This window comes from Chamaea fasciata, unplaced genomic scaffold (assembly GCF_029207755.1).
Source record: "Chamaea fasciata isolate MVZ Bird 193981 ecotype frontalis unplaced genomic scaffold, bChaFas1.0.hap1 SCAF_1, whole genome shotgun sequence".
Lineage (NCBI taxonomy): Eukaryota > Metazoa > Chordata > Aves > Passeriformes > Sylviidae > Chamaea > Chamaea fasciata.
The window spans coordinates 29,456,306-29,475,517 of record NW_027094086.1 but is presented as its reverse complement, the minus strand read 5'-3'; the positions used below and the strand labels follow the sequence as shown (position 1 = coordinate 29,475,517).

The window sequence follows — 19,212 nt, the reverse complement described above, 5'->3', positions numbered from 1 at the left end:
CAACTGTTAGGAACAGGACTGAGCAGTTCAAGAGAATAAGTTTTACACCCAAGAACCTTTTGTTTCTTTTCAAGTAAACTGTAACATTTTCAAAAAGCACAAGACATCACAGAAGAAAAAGAAAACTGTATTATAATATCATGAAAATAGTTGAGTTCTGGTGAGAAAAAAGCCAAATGACCAAGGAAATATCAAAAGCACATATCCTCAAAAGATATCTCTTTACATAAATGGCAAAAGATTGCTTGCTACTGCATTTTTTTTGTAATTTCAGGTAAATTTTAGAAATTCCAGTTCCAGAAACACAAATTAATTGGAAAAAGCTGTCAAGAATTATTTATATTATTTGCTTTCTTATTTAAATATTTTTATTTAGAGAATTAGATCTTCTAAATAGCATTTAAACACTTAAGCAGTCTGATAAAAATTCAGGTTTCTGGTCTGAACAGAGGAGAAAAGGGATTTGAATCAATCATCTACATCTCAAATGAATGCTTTAAGTCATTTAAATATAGAGTAGCAACACAATTATATCCACTGCCACTACATCCTCAGTGTTGTAAATGCTGTCTCCATTATTTTGGGAACTACCCCCTTTAGTACCAAATTTAATTTCATTAAAAATACCCAGGCTATTAAATTCCATCTCTCCACTCCCACTCAAAAGCAGTAAGAAGGAAGCATAAACAAGTTTTATAGGGATCTGCTTGTTTTTATCATTATAAAAGGCAGCCAAAAGTATAACTGGTCGAGGTCTTCTCAGCCCCAGGCTTATGTTCCCCTGCCTTTAGGGGACAACTGACTCTAAAGCACCTGCTCCAAACAAGAGCTTCCCTGGGCCTCCTCTTCCCCTGTACCTCTGCAACATGCACCACCAGGAAAGGCATAAGTTATTGAGGGTAAGATGAGAACAAGTAAGGAGTGGACAGATGCTTGTTTGCCTATGAGCTTTTTAAGGAAGACATCTTTCATTCCTTTCCCCCAGTTTATCTTGCCATCTCAGTATTCCAGAGCACCATGACAAAACAGTAACACCACACAAGGAAACAGCAAGTGGGGGGTTCAGCATTCACAAGCTGAGAGAATGGCAGTTAGGGATTTGAAGATAAACACAAAGCTCCCCCTCCCCAAACCTGGGAAGAACTGCACAAGCAAACAGGGGTCAAGGTAAAGAGGCTGCAGTGGAAGCAAGAAAGGGACAGGAGAGCACGGAGCTTTGGTATGAATCATGCAAGGAGGCTGTTCAGAGCTGTGGGCCAGAATTGGAGAGGATAGCAACAGAGACTCATGGTGGGTGTCTGCTGTGCACAGTGTGATCAGGAAGAGGGAGTGGATGAAGCTTCATTCAAACAACCAGAAGCCACCCCACGATTGCAGGCCTTGGTTGTCACAGGGCACTTCAAATGTCCTGATGTGTGCTCAAGCAGGAACAAACATGGAAGGGAGCAAGCAATCAGAGTGAGTGCCCCGGTGACACTTTATTACCAGAGGTGCCTGACAACCCAAGCAGGACAGGTTTTCTGCAGGACATGTTACACACAGGCAGGTAAGAACTGCTTGGGAATGTGACAGCTGCTGTCTGTCTCAGCTGCAGAGACCATCAATGAGAGCTTCCAATGCTGAAGGAAAGTGAGAAAGGAAAGTGGCAGAAGACAGACCTAGGCTTCAGGACAGTAGACTTTGGGTTATTCAGGGTAGAGAAGCTGTCCTGACATGAAAAGGTGCCCAGAAGACATCAAAGATCTACAAGGACAAACTCCTCAATGCTTCACAAGGGTCCTTCCCAATGTGCAGAATGAGCAGGCCTGGCAGACGGCTGCTGCAGCTGAACAGGGAGCTATGGTCTGAACTCCACCACAAAACCAAACAAATGGTCAGAGATGGAGACTAATATAGAAACACTCCTCAGGCATGCAAGAATGGGACTGGGAAAGGCAAAGCTCATCTCCATTTGGAATTACCAAGAGATGCAAACAGCAACAAGGTCTTTTTCACTACAGTAGCAGCAACAGACTAAGAAAATCTTTGCCAAATGGAATGGGCATAAAGGACTCAGGTCATCCTGGGACATCAAATGCATTTGCTCTGAAAGTCACAAACCTGTCAAAAAAAGAAGCTGAGTTTTATCAGTATTATCAGTGCTCTGATAAAAGTATCAGTTTTATCAGTGCTCTGATAAAATACTGTAACAGACTTGCACACAAATGTTTGATTATTTCTGTTAAATCTTTTGTTAAATCAACTATTTCAGAACTGATTCTCATAGGAATCATATTTAATGCTTCAAAAACAGTGACGTTGCAGATTAACAAAGATGCTTCTCTTCTCTTAGGGGAAACAGAGGGAAAAGAGATGGATTAAAATATTCAGATGCTATGAATTCAAAAAGATGGTGTTTTGCCTATGTATTAAAAAATAAGTGTTAAAGCAACCTAGAGACAAATGAAATAGCCAAGAGATCTTTGAATAATACATAATTATAAGGTGCCAAAGACAGTTTAGAAGTCCTATAAATGCTATTTCCACTAGAATTCATTGCTTTCTTTTAGCTCTCTAAATACGGTATTCCCCAGCACAACTGTTCCAGTTCCACCACAGTTTTTCTACTTCAGAACAGAGTAAAACTTGACACCAAAATCTGTATAAAATCACCTGCTACAATATGGAATATTTGACCACATTAGCACTGATCATTTGCTATGAAAAGTAGCACAAATAACATATGAACTCCCCAGTACATCACCTCATGTATCCATGCTTAGCAGAGATAGCTACTGCCTACAAAGACTGCTTACACAGGATTGAATTTCCACATCCACAGAACTCCCAAGTATTTCAATAAACAGTGCTTGACAACTATTTCCCTTTTTTTCAGTGACTAAACACCCAGTAACTTCCTTTGCTCATCATAACTTGGAATAATATAGATAGCAATAATGCAAATGTGTAAAGGAATCTGAATTCCAGACAACGATGAGCTATGCAGATCTGTTTATGACTGTATTTTCATTCTGCACAATACATTAACTTCCATCCTTTAAACCCCAGAATTCACACAAACTATCCTAAGTCAGTCCAGAGGATGTTCAAGTCCCTTTATCTAAGAATTTCAGGATGTCATTCACAGATGTCAATCACCTACCATAAGTTTATTACTTACTTTCCATCAACTTCTGGTCTTTTGCACACACAGTGAAACTTGCCACCAAAATCTATGTAAAGATCATCTTCTACAACATGGAATATTTGACCAATGGCAATTTTATCTTTGGCAGGCCCCATCTGAATTAAAGGAGAGCGTCTCAGCATGGATGCAAAGGATTCCGATTTCTCTGAAGGATCCTACAGATGAATAATAAAAAAGAAAAAAAATTTCACAAAACATGCTGTCTGAAGGAGGATTTAAATTAAACTTTCAACATACAAAAAGGCTTCATTCACTGAATAGCAAGTAGAGATTTCACATGTTCATCACATTTTTAGCAAGATTTCTAAGGAAGCATCTGGTACCTTTCTCCAACTCCAAGCATTTCACACATTAAAGGTAAAGCTTTCATTAATTCAGTCAAAGAAAAGTATAACAGTGTGCATCTCCTGAAATATCTGCCAGTTCTACTACTGGTTGGGTAAATGAATTTAAAAACACATTCCAAATGTAGGAGATATTCCCAAAAAGAACACCAGTCATCTCTTTGTTATCTCCTCAGTTAAAACCAAACCTGAATTAGTAACCAAACCTGAAATAGTACCTTGGAGCTGTTCATGCAAGTATTTAACAATGAATAATATTTAAGTCTTTATTTTAAAGAACAAAACCATTTTGCAAAGGCAGCAAAAGTAGAAAGCATGCACAGGATGGATCTAACATTAAAAAAAAAATTGAACCATCACTACTCTCATTTTTCACTCTACAAAATAAAAGTAACTAAATAAACAAAATGCCAGTTTCTTCTCATAGAGTTTTGGGAAAATGCAAGAATATAAACCTTCCTGCTATGCTTCATGGAGTGAAAGATCTCTGTTCTGTAACCTGAGAAAACTCAGCCATCACAGGCTTACCATCATACGCTGGGTGAAAATATCCTGTCATATTCAAGTGAGACTCAATCTCCCACATGCCATCCCCGATATCCTGAGTATGACCACTTTTTAAGATTGTCACCTTTGAAATGCAATTAGTAAGAAAAGCCTACTTGCTAGGAATAAATGAAAAGGCAATTTTGGAGCGACACATATCCAAAAGTGAATCTAAGGAAATCATTTTATAGATGGCTAATAGATTTAAAAAAATAGAACTTATTAATTTTCCCCACATTTAGTACAGTTAATTGATCATAATTACTCTGTGCAAGATTCCAAACTGTTTTGGAACCAGCAGAAGAACTAAACTGAATAATCAAGCAATTAAAGGTTCAGAGCTCTGCCAGCTTCAACAACACACTTTCCCACTGACTGCTTCAAGTGGATGCTGAAAATCCATACACATTTTATATGAACAGAGAATAATGCCATCGTTTTCCATTTGTACTTTTGGAAACTTTTACTCTTAGAGAAGTCAAAACAAGAGACAGTTTTGAATTCCACCTCTGCTGGAAGACATAAACAGCCCAGATTGTTCTGAGGGGACAAAGCCTTGGGAATTCCAAACTAAAAATCTGATACCTGGTACATTTGCTGCTTCAGAAACAGGAACTGTTAAATGCAGCATCCCAAGGACAAGGGCTGAAAAATGTGCAACATGTGCATAAGTGCACACCAACCATAAAAAGAAAGTATCTGGCCATGGTAAACCACAAAGAGAGCAGTAGAATCTTACATGGGAAAGCTACTATCATATAGGGTTCCAAACACAGCATTGCTTGAATTTCACTATGCATTCTAAATTCAAGTACATGAAAATTAATCACCCAGGATGCATCTGTAAGTCCACCAAGGAAAAGAGGCAAAATGCTGGAAACAGTAAGAGGACATATTTAAATGTGATTTATTATATTAATTAAGGGGACAGCAGAAAATTTTAAATCAGTGTATAAATCATAAAATAGAAGTAAACATTTCAAAATTAACATCCCCCCCAAAATGACTCTCTCTGGGCAGAGGATTACAAATCAACACTCATACTGAACTACCAAAACCTGTTTCAAGGGAAACGAAGGCACAAAAAAGGGCAAAATTCAGAAGTCTTCCACTGAAGGGCAAAGATAAGAACATGGTAGCAACACAAACTCAGGATGACATGGACTACTATCATATTATCCCAGATTATTTTCAATTATTTTTCACTGCAAGGCAAGCTAATTAGAAAATTGGTCCAAAGAAAAAACAAACAAGCAAACAAACAAAACAACAACAAACAAACCCAAAACCCACAAATAAAACACCAAAAACACTCACAATGGTAGGATGTTATGATTTGCAGGGTAACAAACATAAACTCTGCAGCTAAATTCAGATCTTAGGTAAAGAGCAGCTTTGCTTTGACACTTCAGCAGGAGATGAGGAGGTCCACCTATGGTTTGAACTAATTTAATCAATGCTTGTGGAATCAGACACCACACCAGATGATCCATACCATCAAATGAACTGCCTTTTCTTAAATGCAGATCATTTGAACAAAGCCTGAGCTAGTAGAGAGAATCAAGAGTTGGTCTGAAGGAGATTTTCCTACATTATCTACGTAGATATCCTTAGCAATGACATCTGAACACACTGAGCAACACTGAGATTTTTTTGCTAAGCAATTAATACAATTGACAGTAAATCAGCAATTACACTCACTAAATGGCAGTCACCTCATTCATGCTGCCTCCATACAATGGCATACTCGGTAGTACTCTCTACACTAAAAAAATCTCACAGCATTTCATGAAGATGAGTAGACTAATATCTTATGGATTTCCTGTTTTCATCACCTAAAAATGGTCTATTCTAGTTAATAACATCTCCTTTTTTTTTTTCCCAGCAAGAAAAAACACAGATGAAAAATTCTCCCATGTGCAAACTTGTCTGTGAAATAATCTCTGTACACAACAGACAAATGCTGTCTTTACACAGTGACAGATGTGCTCACTGCTTACTAGAAACAGATTAAAGCAAAATACAGATGATAATATACAAAGAAATTTTTTGCCATTCTTCATTGTGGACAGTTTTCCAAGAAGCCACAGGGAATTTGTTAGAATTCTATCACAGGCCTACAAGTCTGCAGTGTTCTCTATTCTGCATCCTGGAAAAAAATTCACAAGAGCATAAATAGCTGATTTATGTATACAATAATCCTCAAGAGATGCCATTAGTTACTGTCATCAAGGACTCTTTTGTGGACATTCTAGAAACAGAGTGAGATAAAATGCAGTATTTTCTCCTGTCTTCTGCATAACCTACAGCAGATCTCATTAAAGAGTAATTTATCTCAAGCATTTAAAGAGATTTAATGACATTTTGAATGCTTTCCTCTACGACTTCTAAATCTCCTTAACTGGATTCTCCACAGTAGCATTACAGAAAAACAGTAAGACTGTACAGTAACGGGGCAACACAATTTATTAAGCACTCTAATTTTCCAATTCTCAAGGAATGTTGGCCATGCAGCTCTGATATATGATGCATTGATAACACGTCAAGTTGCAAAAACTGGAGATTTTTACAAAATTCAGAAGCACAAATGGCACATTCTTTTCGAGTACCTGAAGTATAAAGGCTTTTTTTACCCTCCTCCTTCTTACATGCCAAATCTGTTTAATTTTCCTTCTAACTTCTGGTTTTTAAAGTTTTTTTCATAAATATTTGGATACCAATCACTCTCAGCGTGCATAGTTCAATGAAAAAACAGCAGCTCTTTCTGCAACAGAACTCTCCAAGATGATACATATTAACCACAGAGTGGGAAAAGTCAAAGACTTAAACCCCACAAGGATCCAAACAAAAGAAGTAACTCCAATGGAAGAATGCAACATAATATTTGTGACTGTACAAGGAGGGTGGCCCTATCCCACCCACTGAGCAAAACATCTGAAAACCCAGGCTACACGCTTTATGTCTGCTTGCAAAGGCAAGTAGAATGCACACTGGAATGTGAGAGAGATGGATGAGAAGAGATGGGAGATTGGTAATCTGATTGCTACAATTAAGGGGTGAATGACATATTAACATCAAGCAGCATGCAAAGAACATAAACCTCTGTAACTATCACACTGGTTTTCCTCAGCACTATCATCCATAGCTAGACAGACCTTTCTGTCCAAAATTAATTACACGAGACAACAAAATGGAAAAGCCAACTTGCAGTAATAAATTGGTGTGAATCCTCAATAGCTAAGGGCCCCAACAGCTTGGATACCCAAAATGGGACTGGAAAAGGCCTTAAGCAACCTCAATTAAGTTTATCCTGCTTGGAATAAGGGGTCTGAACAAATAACCTCCTGAAATCACTTTCAATATGTACTGTTTTACTCAGGAAAGATGACTGGAGCCTGCTATAAAGAATATTTTTTAAAAATCCCAATATATTAAGCTACCCACTGAACAGGTTTACATTGATAAGGCATTTATTTCAACAAACAATTCTACTACCTACTAGCCCAGCAAACCTTAATTTTCCATACCTTATAACCTATTGGAGGTACGTGCTGTTGCTTAGATATAAACCTAAATCCCAGGATTTTTTTAAGTGTTGAAGGCATTACCGGGGTAACAGCTCACAGAGATTCATACAGTTTATTTACCAAACTTCTCTCTTTTACTACTTTTTACTTGAATGCAACAAGCTGTATTTAAGTCAGAACTCCATCATGCAGAAGACATTAAAGACAGCAGGACCAACTCAGACACTACACCACAAAAGCTGACATCCAACAGTTAACAGCCTTCCATCCAGAAGCAGCTCAAGAAGCATTGCCAACTTGAGAACTCTCCTGAATTTATTAAAGAAGAACTGAAACTTCCTGGAGTCTGAGCCCAGACTACCAGACTCCCTTTGAGTTTCCTCAAGACTCTGGCCCAATGGAGACTTAAATGGAGAGTGAGACAGCTTCGATCCCTTGTGTGAAAAGTTATTTTAGTAATACAAAATAACCAACAATAAGGCGAACACTGTATCAGACCAAAGTGGATCAAGGCAGTAACAGGGGGAAAGAGGCAGGAGGCCAAAGGCAGAGTTTAGGGTCAGACAGGGGTACTTGTGCACTCTGGTGTGGGTGAGGAGTTAAGGTGTGGTTTGAGGGAAGGGTCCAGTGGGGGACAACGATTAAGAATATTAAAATTCTTGCACCAAAAATCAACCTATGATAACACAGAGAACTAAGAACTTTCTAGTAACAATTTGCATAAGAGAGCATGTCAATCAGCCTTCTGCTTATGGCACTGAGAATGGGGTTTCCCAAGGCATTTTTCCAGGGTCCTCTTCTTCCCCAGGGAAACTGCCCTCTACAAATAACCATCAAGCTTTGTTTTCACCAACAGTTTCCCTGGCACTGAGGTTATCCCAGGAAACAGCACTGAACATTCATGAGGAGCACCAAGTGGACTGACCTATGACTACAGTGACTGAAATTTCAACATATAAGCACACAAGCAATTACATCTGAAAGCCTTTTCCCTAGGTGCTGCTTTCTTTTTATACATTAAACGATTTGTTCTAATGCTGAGGAGTTGTTATTGAGAAGCTCCATGTATCTTATTCTCATCTCAGAATACAATCACTCAAACTTTAGGCATCATGCCTTTTACTCATCTCAGACTGAACAGCTCTTAGTCTCCCCTCAACCAAATAAATTCATGTAACTCCTCTACCTTCAACTTTGAATGTGACCACAACTTTGTGCCTAGCAGTAACCAGTGATTTTGAGAGCTTTCCCAAAGAAAAGAAAAAGAAAAAACTCTGCTTCCCATATTAGTAGGAAAGAAAAATTTAGGGAAAAAAAATTTAAAGTATAAGAGCCGAGATTAATATTTCTTACTTACTTACTCTAAAAATACAGCCAACCTCTAGTATGTGCCTAAACTACATTTCTTCAAAACCAAATAAGCTTTGAATATTCAGGCTCATTCCACTGGACAACCATTATCTACCAAGACAGCATTCCCCCTAAACCTCCACAGCTCTCCACACCTCGAGCAGCCACAGACATTTTGTCTCCTCTTCTAAAGCAATTCTGCACTGGGCAAAACATCCCACCTTGAGTCTCTACCACTTGTACTTCTACTCAAGGGAAAAGGTGACACATAATTGTTCTTTTCCTTCCCTCAAATTTTTTAAACCCTGTCCCACTGTTTAGATACATTCTGAGATGCAGAAAACACCATCAGTACCTACCTCAGTAGACAGCACTAACTATAGTATTATACAACCCACTCCTTTGGAGAAGATTTGTGCCTAGCATTATTTTTTCAAACAACACAAACTACAGCTCCGTGGGCCAGGCGTTCACCTACTTATTATCAACAGATATAACCATAAAGAGTAACAAAATCTGATAACTACTTGTGCTTGCAACATACAATACATGACTTGCTTGTATTCTGTAGTACATGGAAGAAAAGGTTGCCCAGAGAAGTTGTGGATGCCCCATCCCTGGAAGTGCTTAAGGCCAGGTTGGACAGGGCTCTGAGAAGTCTGGTCCAGTGAAACGTGTCCCTGCCCGTGGCAGGAGGGTTGGAACTGGATGATCCTTAAGGTTCCTGCCAACTCAGGTCATCCTATGATTCTATGAAATCGGAAGTCTAAGATGAAATGTAACTCAGGAGAATCTTTTGGACTTGAATATGAACTGTGATGCAAAGACAGGAACCATCTCTTCTCCATCTCTCTAGTATTTGACAACCATTGGAAAAAGTACCAAATTACTTGTTATCCTCTTATTTGCCAATGACACTCATCTTGTGCAGTATTAAGAAAGACAATCTGCAAATTGTTTAATAATATATGGCACTCATACATGGACAACACATACAATAGACCAGCGTGACACCAGTGATTCCAAAATGTATAAGGCCATTTTAGAATTTTTTTGAAGCTCAGTGTTTAATTCAGCAGTATGTACAAGGGAGGATTTTAAAATATTATTGTTTTAAAATTCAAAATGTTCATGGATAAAACAGACAGGTGAAACTGTGAACAGAGTAGGAAATAGGAAGATTGGATTAGGCAGAGCTGTATAGGAATAAACACGGACACAGAATTTACCTAGTGTACACATAACTAATACAGAGCCACAAAATTCACCTACTAATGCTCAGAAATAACAGCACATCATCCCACATACAGCACAGGCACAACTGTAACCAAACACAGCATGAACACAGAGTGTGTTCTTTAAACTCCACTCTGTTTTGCATTTATCTTCCCAAGAATACAGCACTTTTTCCTCTCCAATGAGTGGCCTGAGGTTTTGTTCCATTAAAAAAATATATCAAAAAACTGAAGCTTATGCTCTTTCCCCACTGATTCAATTTACAAACCAAAGTGGGAAACTACAAAGACAGGGAAGACCTCTTCAGTTTCCTTTAAACAAGAGACTTTTCCACTTTATTCTGTGCAAAAAGATTAAAGTGAAGAACAGATTTAAACTTCTTGTTAAAAGGTTTTGAAGACTAAATACTGAACAAAGCTTAAACAAAAGCAAGATTGGTGTCATTTAATAAAACTACTGAAAGGAAATAGTCCAAACAGAAAGCATAAAACAGGGATTTGTGATTCAAAGCAGTAACTTGGGGAAAAATCTAACATTAATGACTGCAAAGTCACAAAGAAGAGCTTTGAAAGCAGTCAAGGAGAAAACTGCAAGTTTCCCTGCTAGATATTTACAAGAAATGCAGATATATATAGATATATATACAAGATATTTATAAAAAAAGCTTCATATGAATCACTTCCTATGCAACAGTTGTTACAAGGCCAAATTTCCATGAAGACAGCACTTCCACACTAGCTAGCATGCTCTGAATTCTACAAGGGAAGTATTTTAGTTGTAAGGATTCTTGTCTAATATTAATTATGTAATATCTACAGGCCAAGAGAGGAAATGACAGTGTAATTGAGAGTTCCAGCAGACACCATATTCCTTCATCTCTTCCCAGTCTGAGTAATGATTTGAATTGCACCATCAACGGTAGCAAACTCCTAATTCTATAGTTTTGGAGTAAACATAGATAGTATCTTTACCCAACTTTTTAAAGGTAAGTTTTGAAAAAGGTAGGAGAGGGGAGAAGAAAACAGAACCACTTTTTAATACAATGTGGTACTACAAAAGTGACATTCAAGAAGAACACAGTGAGCATCAGAAGACTTTCCTCCAAAACTGTAGCATTTGGAGGGAAAAAAATCTTTCAGATTTTATGACTGGAAAAAGCAAGGGAAACAGCTCTGTTTTGCCTATAAGAGGATGAGGTGAATTGACTGCTATTTATTCATTCTTTATTAAATTTTTATTAACTTTCAAAAACTTTGCATACTTCAGGTTTTAATTGTCCAGAGTTATTTCTTATCACAATTTTAAAACTGCAAGCGCCCCTAAAGAATGACCAGAAAGCAAAGCAAACATCTGGTGTTTCAATCAAAACAGGAACATCCATACAATCTCCTCAGCACTGTGAAGAAATACGGTTTTATTTTAAAAAGCAAACCAAAGTCATCAGCCAAAAAGGTAGGAAATAAGAAGCTGAAATGAGGCATTTAACTATCCCTTTGTGAGAAGCAGCAATTAAGTGTTTTGGCAAAGCATCACTCCAACTTCACTCCAGATATTAAGATTTTTGGTGGATTTTAGATTTTATTGTCTAAGCCTAATAGTATTTTGTAAAAACCTGCTCATGAAAGCCCTGAGTCCTTGTTTTTGTTCACACTTCAGGATTAGGCTTTAGGAAGCACAGAACCTCACTCTCACTGCTAACCTGAAGGTAAAATCTCGTAGTGCCTGCTGCATCCGTGTGCTGGAAGTCTCCAAGTCCCAACATAGCTATGAGCACATTGAACTGAACTCTGGAGAAAAGCACCCTCTCCCATGAGGAATATCTCACCATGATCTCCTCCATAAGCCTTCTCTGCAGCTTGGACAAAACAATCTGACAGTATTTTAAATCTTAGCTGTAGAACTAAAAGAACTTAGAGCTGTTCTTGCCACTCCATTTGAAATCAGCTAATCTATACGCACTGGAATATGAAGAATATCCTCCTAAATAAATTACAATAACACTAACAAAAAGCCTCTAGGAAATCCCATTTAGATAGTTACATTAACTGGATATCCAACTGCCCTCATAAGGCTGAAAACACCAAAAGTAACACTGGAATAGAAACTTGGATGTTGCTTTCTTACACACACATACTACAGTTCACACTTTTTTCACAGAATGGTTTGGGCTGGAAGGGACCTTAAAGGTCACCTAGTCCTAATGCCCCCTGCCAGGGGCAGGGACATCTGCCACTGGACCCAGCAGCTCTGAGTCCCATCCAACCTGGCCTTGAACACTTACAGGGATGGGGCATCCACAGCTTCCTATTCCAGTGCCTCACCACCCTCACCATTCTTCCTTTTATCCAACCTAAACCTTCCAGTTTAAAACCACTGCCCTCATCACTACAGGCCCTACTAATAAAGACTGAGAGAGACTTTCACTTTATGTCGAAAGTACACAGAAAGGTCTTCTCAGAGCCTTCTCTTCTCCAGGCTGAACAACCCCAGCCCTCTCAGCCTGTCTTCTTCACAGGAGCAGTGCTCCAGCCTCGTCATCATTGTTGTGGCCTCCTCTGGATTTGCTCTATCTGTCATATACTGGGGACCCCATAACTGGATGGAGTACTTCAGGTGGGGTCTCACAAGAGCAAAGAGTATTTATCAACTTTTAAGTCCACAAATTTACCTGAAAGACACACCTGACGGGGTAAATGCAAAAGTCTCTGACTGAAATTCAGTGCCTTATGTCAGTCAAAGTCAGCCTGGATGGCCCCAGTGATGGTCTCCAGCCCAAAAATCAATAGTCTAAGCCTCAGATACATAAGCATGCGTTATATTTTCAACAATGCAAATACCATACAAGCCATAAAACTTCCTGGCCCATTACTCCAAAAGAAGAAGTATAAGAACTGTACTGCTTCACTGACTTCCACCTAGGAAGAACTGTAACTCTTAAAGAAATAGGTTACGGCACAAAAATATCTATAGGGATAGGGATATCTATAGGGATTCTATTTTGGAATTCATGTAATGCAGGAATAAATTATTCTCAGGAAACAGTATCTTCATTTTGTCCAAGTTACAGTTCCTGTTTACCAACCTTTCTCATCCTAAAAAGAAAAAATATGGAGAGTACTAAACTTCAGTTTTACCAAGAACAGGATTATTCGTATTTAGTAGCATTGTCCAAAGGGAAACAAACACAGTTATAGAGAGTTATAAGGGTTGTCATTCTTGGCAAAGAGTATTGGAAGACTTTGCTTGGCTACAGACACAAATGTTAAGCCAACTTCCCACAGTGAACCTGGAAGTTTTTAAAAAGTGTTTAAAATTGTAAGTTGACTGCAGATTAGGAAAGGATTACACTTCAATTTTAAAAACAACAAAAGTTTCGTCATACACTACTTGATATAAATTTCTGTTCACTAACAACCTTCCATCAAACTCCCTATTTTGGTACTCACTGCAAGGTTGAGTGATGAATACAGCATATTCCAAACCTAGTTTAATTTTTGCATACAGAACAACTTCTAATTAAAAATATCTCACCTGTGCAGAGAACACATGATATGCTTGAATGTTTATATTTGTATATATATTGCCCTCATAATAATGAGCAATGTAATATTGTGAACTAAGCACATTTTTAAAAGAGATGCAAATAACAATTAACCAAATACATGTAGTGCTAAACCAGAAAAATATCATGGTGAAAGCGACCTTTGTCTCTCATAATCACACTCTTCAAGAAGGATCATGCAGATCTCAAAAGAAAAACAGAAGATCAGAGGAATAGGATTTGGGTGCTGTGCCTAATATTCAACAGGTTTTCCTGAACTGTACTTACAGGATCAAAACTTCTTTGTTGTCTAGAAATCTCCATTGTTAAAGCTATTTGCAGCTTTTTTTTCTACTTGGAGATGGGTTAAGATTTCTTAACTTTATCATTGAGATGCAGTATACAAACTGTTCTTCAACTCATGAAAGAGCATAATTATTCAGAATACTTTGAAACATATTTAACTTTCCAATGCCTTACTACATGCTACTAACTCAAGTGTAGCAGTACTGTTCACAAAACAAATGTCATTTTTTTCAATTAACCAACTAATCTCATATGTCCTACAACAAATACTGTGCTATCAGAGTAAATGTAAATTAAGGTGATTTTTTTAGTCAATTATGGCTATATGAGAAGAATCATTATGAGAAGAGTCAAAGGTTTACACTCTTGTGTTTGAGTCTGAATGTTTTGGTACTATATACTGTGACACACATGACTAAAATTTAAAAACATACTTTTTTTTTTTTCCCCTGTGACTTTATGTAACTGAGCATGTGCTTAGGAGGAATAACGTAAAACATTAGAGGATATCTGGGGAGGGGGAGGTCAGCACAGCTGAATAACAAAAATTAATCATCTGCTGCTTCTAGACTCATTTTTGAAACTTTTTCATCAATCAGCTGCCCATTTAAAACCAGAAAGTCATATTGCTAACACACTATAATGATACCCAAACCACTAAGGCTTACCCAACAAGTCTCATAAATGTACAATCTGCTGCACTGGTTGACTCAATACCAGCTTCTTTGTGTTTCTAGTAAAAGGAAGGTTTTCCATTTATCTTCACATTTTGACTGGATACACAGCAAAGAGACTGCAAAACAAGACTCTCATAAAGAATTTCAATTGCAGCTTTGAAAACATGCTGTTGACTAGCCAGGTGGATCATTTATGAAACAACGCTGAGCTAAGACTTCATTTCACAACACAAAATAGCACAAAATTTGGTCACAATAAAGCAGCTTGTTTTTCTCAAAATTAAATAACTCCTATATAGAATTTAAAACATGAAGTATTTATCTACATATTTCTTTCAAGGACAACTTTATAGCAAACAAATAGAACATTAGCATCTAAATCACAGAAAGTAGGTGAACCTACTGCAACAGATTATGTCAAAAAGAAAGTCTAACCAGATGAGCACACAGAGTCCTGAGAACAGCCCATGGTGTTTTGAGCCCAATGTCTATCTTTCTCCATTGATCACTACCCTGCTCTTCCAGGCACTTTTTTTTCCCAGGTTCCTGGGGGACAGAATGCTGTTTCAATAGTCATAATAGGAGAATAACCAGGATCTCCCACAGCAACAGGAGATGTAAATATCCTGTTGATAATAGTGATCACTAGAAAGGATTTCAATTCCTTTTTAACTGTCACATTATGGTTACATGCACCTTCTTCCAGATATCTCACATGTAGCCAATCCAGCCTAGGCAGCTGACATGCACTTCCTTTTCTCCATGATACTGGCAGTCCCAAGCCAGTTTCATTTTGAGGATTTCACTCTGACAGCCCATCATCAAAGGCATATCAACCTACCACTCATGGGCCTCCAGCAATGCCAAAGCAACCACTGACCAACCCAGAGCTATCTGAAGGAGCAAGTTACAGAGACAACTCCTCCAGAGCTGTGATCTTCAACTTCCTCAAGTCAACCAAGGACAAAGGGCCCAGGGCCTTCCCACATGAATTTGTGTCCCTGAGTACAGGGCTGTGATAGGCAACAAGTGATAGTGTCACTGTACTATAATTAAGTCCTCCAAAGGGGCAGCATGCATCATTCCTGAGCTGTCCAACGTCAGAAGTCTCCTGTCTACTCCCTTTCAGAGAGTGTTGCTCTGACACTGTGAGCCTTACAAAACCCTGTCATTCGAGCACTTCCGTCACATGCAAAGCAGGTCAAGTGACAGACCCCACTGTGCCTTCAGCTGGGACAAACCCCGGCAGAACAGACAAGTTTTGGTGCCTCAGCCAGAGCATTCACAAGACAGAACTGCTCCTTCACAGAGGTCAAAAGAAGGACAAACAGGTTCATTCCTACCTTAACACAAACAAGCATTTCAGGCACATCCAGCTGAGAGGATGCTGAGAAGGCTGTGACACAGCACCTATTTAGCACAAACCTGAAAGCACCAGGACGTGTTCACAGCATAGCACGAACACACAGAACCCAAGGTTGTCAAACACAGAATTACAATCTGGCAAAGCAAATCAAGAGAAACTTCCAGGTAAAGACTACTCATTCCAGATCCCATAAACCCCGCAGCTAGCAAGTCCCTCTCTCAGTTCGTCAGCAGTTTCCAGTACTTGAATGCTGGCCAGAAGACAATCCACCTAAAACAGCGATCTCTGTGCTTAGCATATAGGTTTTATAAAATGCTGCTATATTTGTAATCAAACAAAGAATGCTATTTATTAGTACTAGCAAAGCACTCCAGTCACACACTTATGGGTATACTAAGAAATATCACACTATGAAAATTACAAGTGAAAATTGCACTAAATATTGATCAGCATTTTTGCTCTCAAATAACTGCAACTTCAGGAAAATCATCTCCTAAATGCTAACTTAGGTGGGAAGACAGATTGAGAGAAGTATTTCCCATCAATTATTAGATGAAAATAATTCTAAATTTTTTTACTATCCAATTTCAAAACATCCAATGTCACGTTATTTTAACCTGAGGATGGCCAGATATTGCAAAATCAAGACAACTACACATTTTTTAATAAAGATAAACATGTAGTTTTCAGAAATGTAATACATTCCTTTTAAATTGTCACTTTTGTGTTTTAGTTTTTAATTTCTCCCTTAAAACATAAACAGATAAAACCGCTCTTTATATGACCTATGAAAATATTTTTTCATTTTCTTTCTTAAAGAATACTGATATTTTATTTTTTTAAATAGTGACATTTTAATACACAGACACCTTCCTCGAATTTACTAATGCTTTCAGCAAAGAACCCGTGGCTAAGTTAATTTAAAAACATGTATGTGCCTGGAAGAATAATTTCTAATCTCTTTCAGAAATTAGATATTATAAAGTACTGATACCAATCCAATCCCTTCTATGTGAACTTCAGACAAAATCAGTTACGTTTCTTCTTAATAGATGCCTTCCCTTCAAACACAGTATTCAAGGAATTCCATAGGAAATTCCTCAAACGCGCTGCTTTTGCTGCGGCATCTGGAAACGAGCGGTGCCCTCTGCTGTGCCGGGCGGGGATGCTCACCCGATGCTGCAGATCCCTCCTTCTGAGCAAGGTCAACTTCCTCAGTCCCTGACATGGTTGTACCCTGCTACTCTCACGTGAGAAAGTCCCAACAGAGCAGCTCCATCACGCGGTGACACTTACAGTGGATCAGCAGCAAAGGTCACTTAATGATAGCTTGTTTCTACCTAAAAGGACGCTTGACAAACTTCACTCGTATCTGAAGCATTTTTAGACTACTTAGTTCACAGTGAAGAGAAAAAAAATACGTATTTGTTCTTAATTAGCGACTTTATCCTTACATTTTGTTCAAACTTTGGTAACTGAGCTAATAATACAGCTCAAAAAACATTTCTCTACCTGTATCAAAAATTGTCTCATCCTTCCTAAACACAAGGTTTCCTATTTTGCTAGGCAAGCATCTTTAATCCATTAATGATGGCACCACTTAAAAGCATTTGGTCCTTCTAAATGATTTCGTTAAGCAATTCCAGAGAGAAAAAAACAACTTTAAACCTGTCTTTTTCTCTTTGTTGTTTATAATGCAAATCTTTAACATAAAAATGCAGACGGGAGACACAGCAAGAAGTGAGTTGCCTGCTGTAGACAAATATCGTGTGGTTTTATCAGGATATCTGGCTTACCAAGTTGCTACCTTCTCAACAATTTTAATCAACATTTAAGTGCCTTGTCTGTAAGGTTCACTTTTTACAAAATGGTAACAACAGAACTGTAAACTGAAGGTGAAAGCTAAAACACAAAGCCTAACCCTTAAAAAATCACCAATACAGCAGAGACACCACCAGGCAACTCTAAGGTCAGCAGCACACATTGTTGCAAAAAAACTTAAGAGGTACCTAGGAAAAGTATCATCACCGTGCTTTTTGAAACATCTGAAGAAAAACACGTGTCGACATGCCCATTTATCAAGTTTACTTATATTTGCCTAAACTAAGCCATTGCCAACCAATTATCAGCCAGTTCATCCAGTTTCAAAAATGAAGGAGCAGCTGGCATAGGAAACCCATACAAGGAACATTACCAAGCATCTTACCAAAAGCAAGAGAAACACAAAGAATCCAAACACCACCTCTGCCTCTTACAGGATGAAGCACAGCAAAAGACAGGCAACACTTGTCAGCTGAGACAAGGAACACAGGTATTCCTCTGACTGTAGCTCAGGTAACGGATGAGCAAGATCACATTCCTCCTGCTTCCAAAGCAGATCCTGCAGTTGCTGGGACCCCAGGAAGGGACAGCAGCTAGAGCCACCAGACCCTCTCCTGAGGGAAGTGTGTGCTCCTCTTAGAAGGATCTTATCAAAAGATCTCCTAAATATTTGAGCTTTTCCATCAGCATCCAGTGCATCCTACCACAAGTATTACCCAGCTTTACCAAAGTAGCATCAGGGTTGCTCCCAGCTGTGGAAAGTTTATTTACTAAATGACATACTTTCCAGCAATCAAGGATCAGCTAAAAGTGGTGACGATGTGATTTCAAGAAAACTACACAAAATGAACAGATTACACTGCAGTCAGATCCCTTTCATTTCCCTCTCGTTTCATGCCACTTTCCACTATCTCATTCTCACCAAAACCCACTCCCTCTTCAGTAAACTCCTCAAAGAGCAATCAGTGAATAAACATTAATCACAGACTCACTGAGCACTACCTGGGCTAAGAAGAGCATGAAAGTAGACTCATGATAATCTTCATCTCATTATTATGCTTTGAACATCACTAGGCACTGCAAAGCAAGCTAGTTTACTTCCTCTGGTTCAAGTGAAAAAGTTGCTCAGCAAAGTGAGCTACAGAAATTCAGAGTTGTTATTTTAAAGCCCTAGTTTGATTTTAAAACATATTCATTTTAAAACACTAGTTTGATTTCTAGTAATGCATTATTTGTACTTGTGTATGATTCCACTTGAAAATGGTGTTGTGAATACAATGTAACATTTGTTCGTTTAGAAGCTTTAAAGCC

At 38.3% G+C, this 19,212-nt stretch overlaps 1 protein-coding gene across 1 annotated transcript in view; it reads right to left on the bottom strand.

The window, feature by feature from the left end:
* TPD52 (tumor protein D52) overlaps positions 1-19,212 on the bottom strand; it is a 124,283-nt gene that overhangs the window by 60,066 nt on the left and 45,005 nt on the right. Inside the window, exon 6 of the mRNA XM_066179760.1 lies at positions 3,161-3,342. Within this exon, the coding sequence (XP_066035857.1) occupies positions 3,161-3,342 (182 nt within the window). The remainder of the gene's footprint in view (positions 1-3,160; positions 3,343-19,212) is intronic.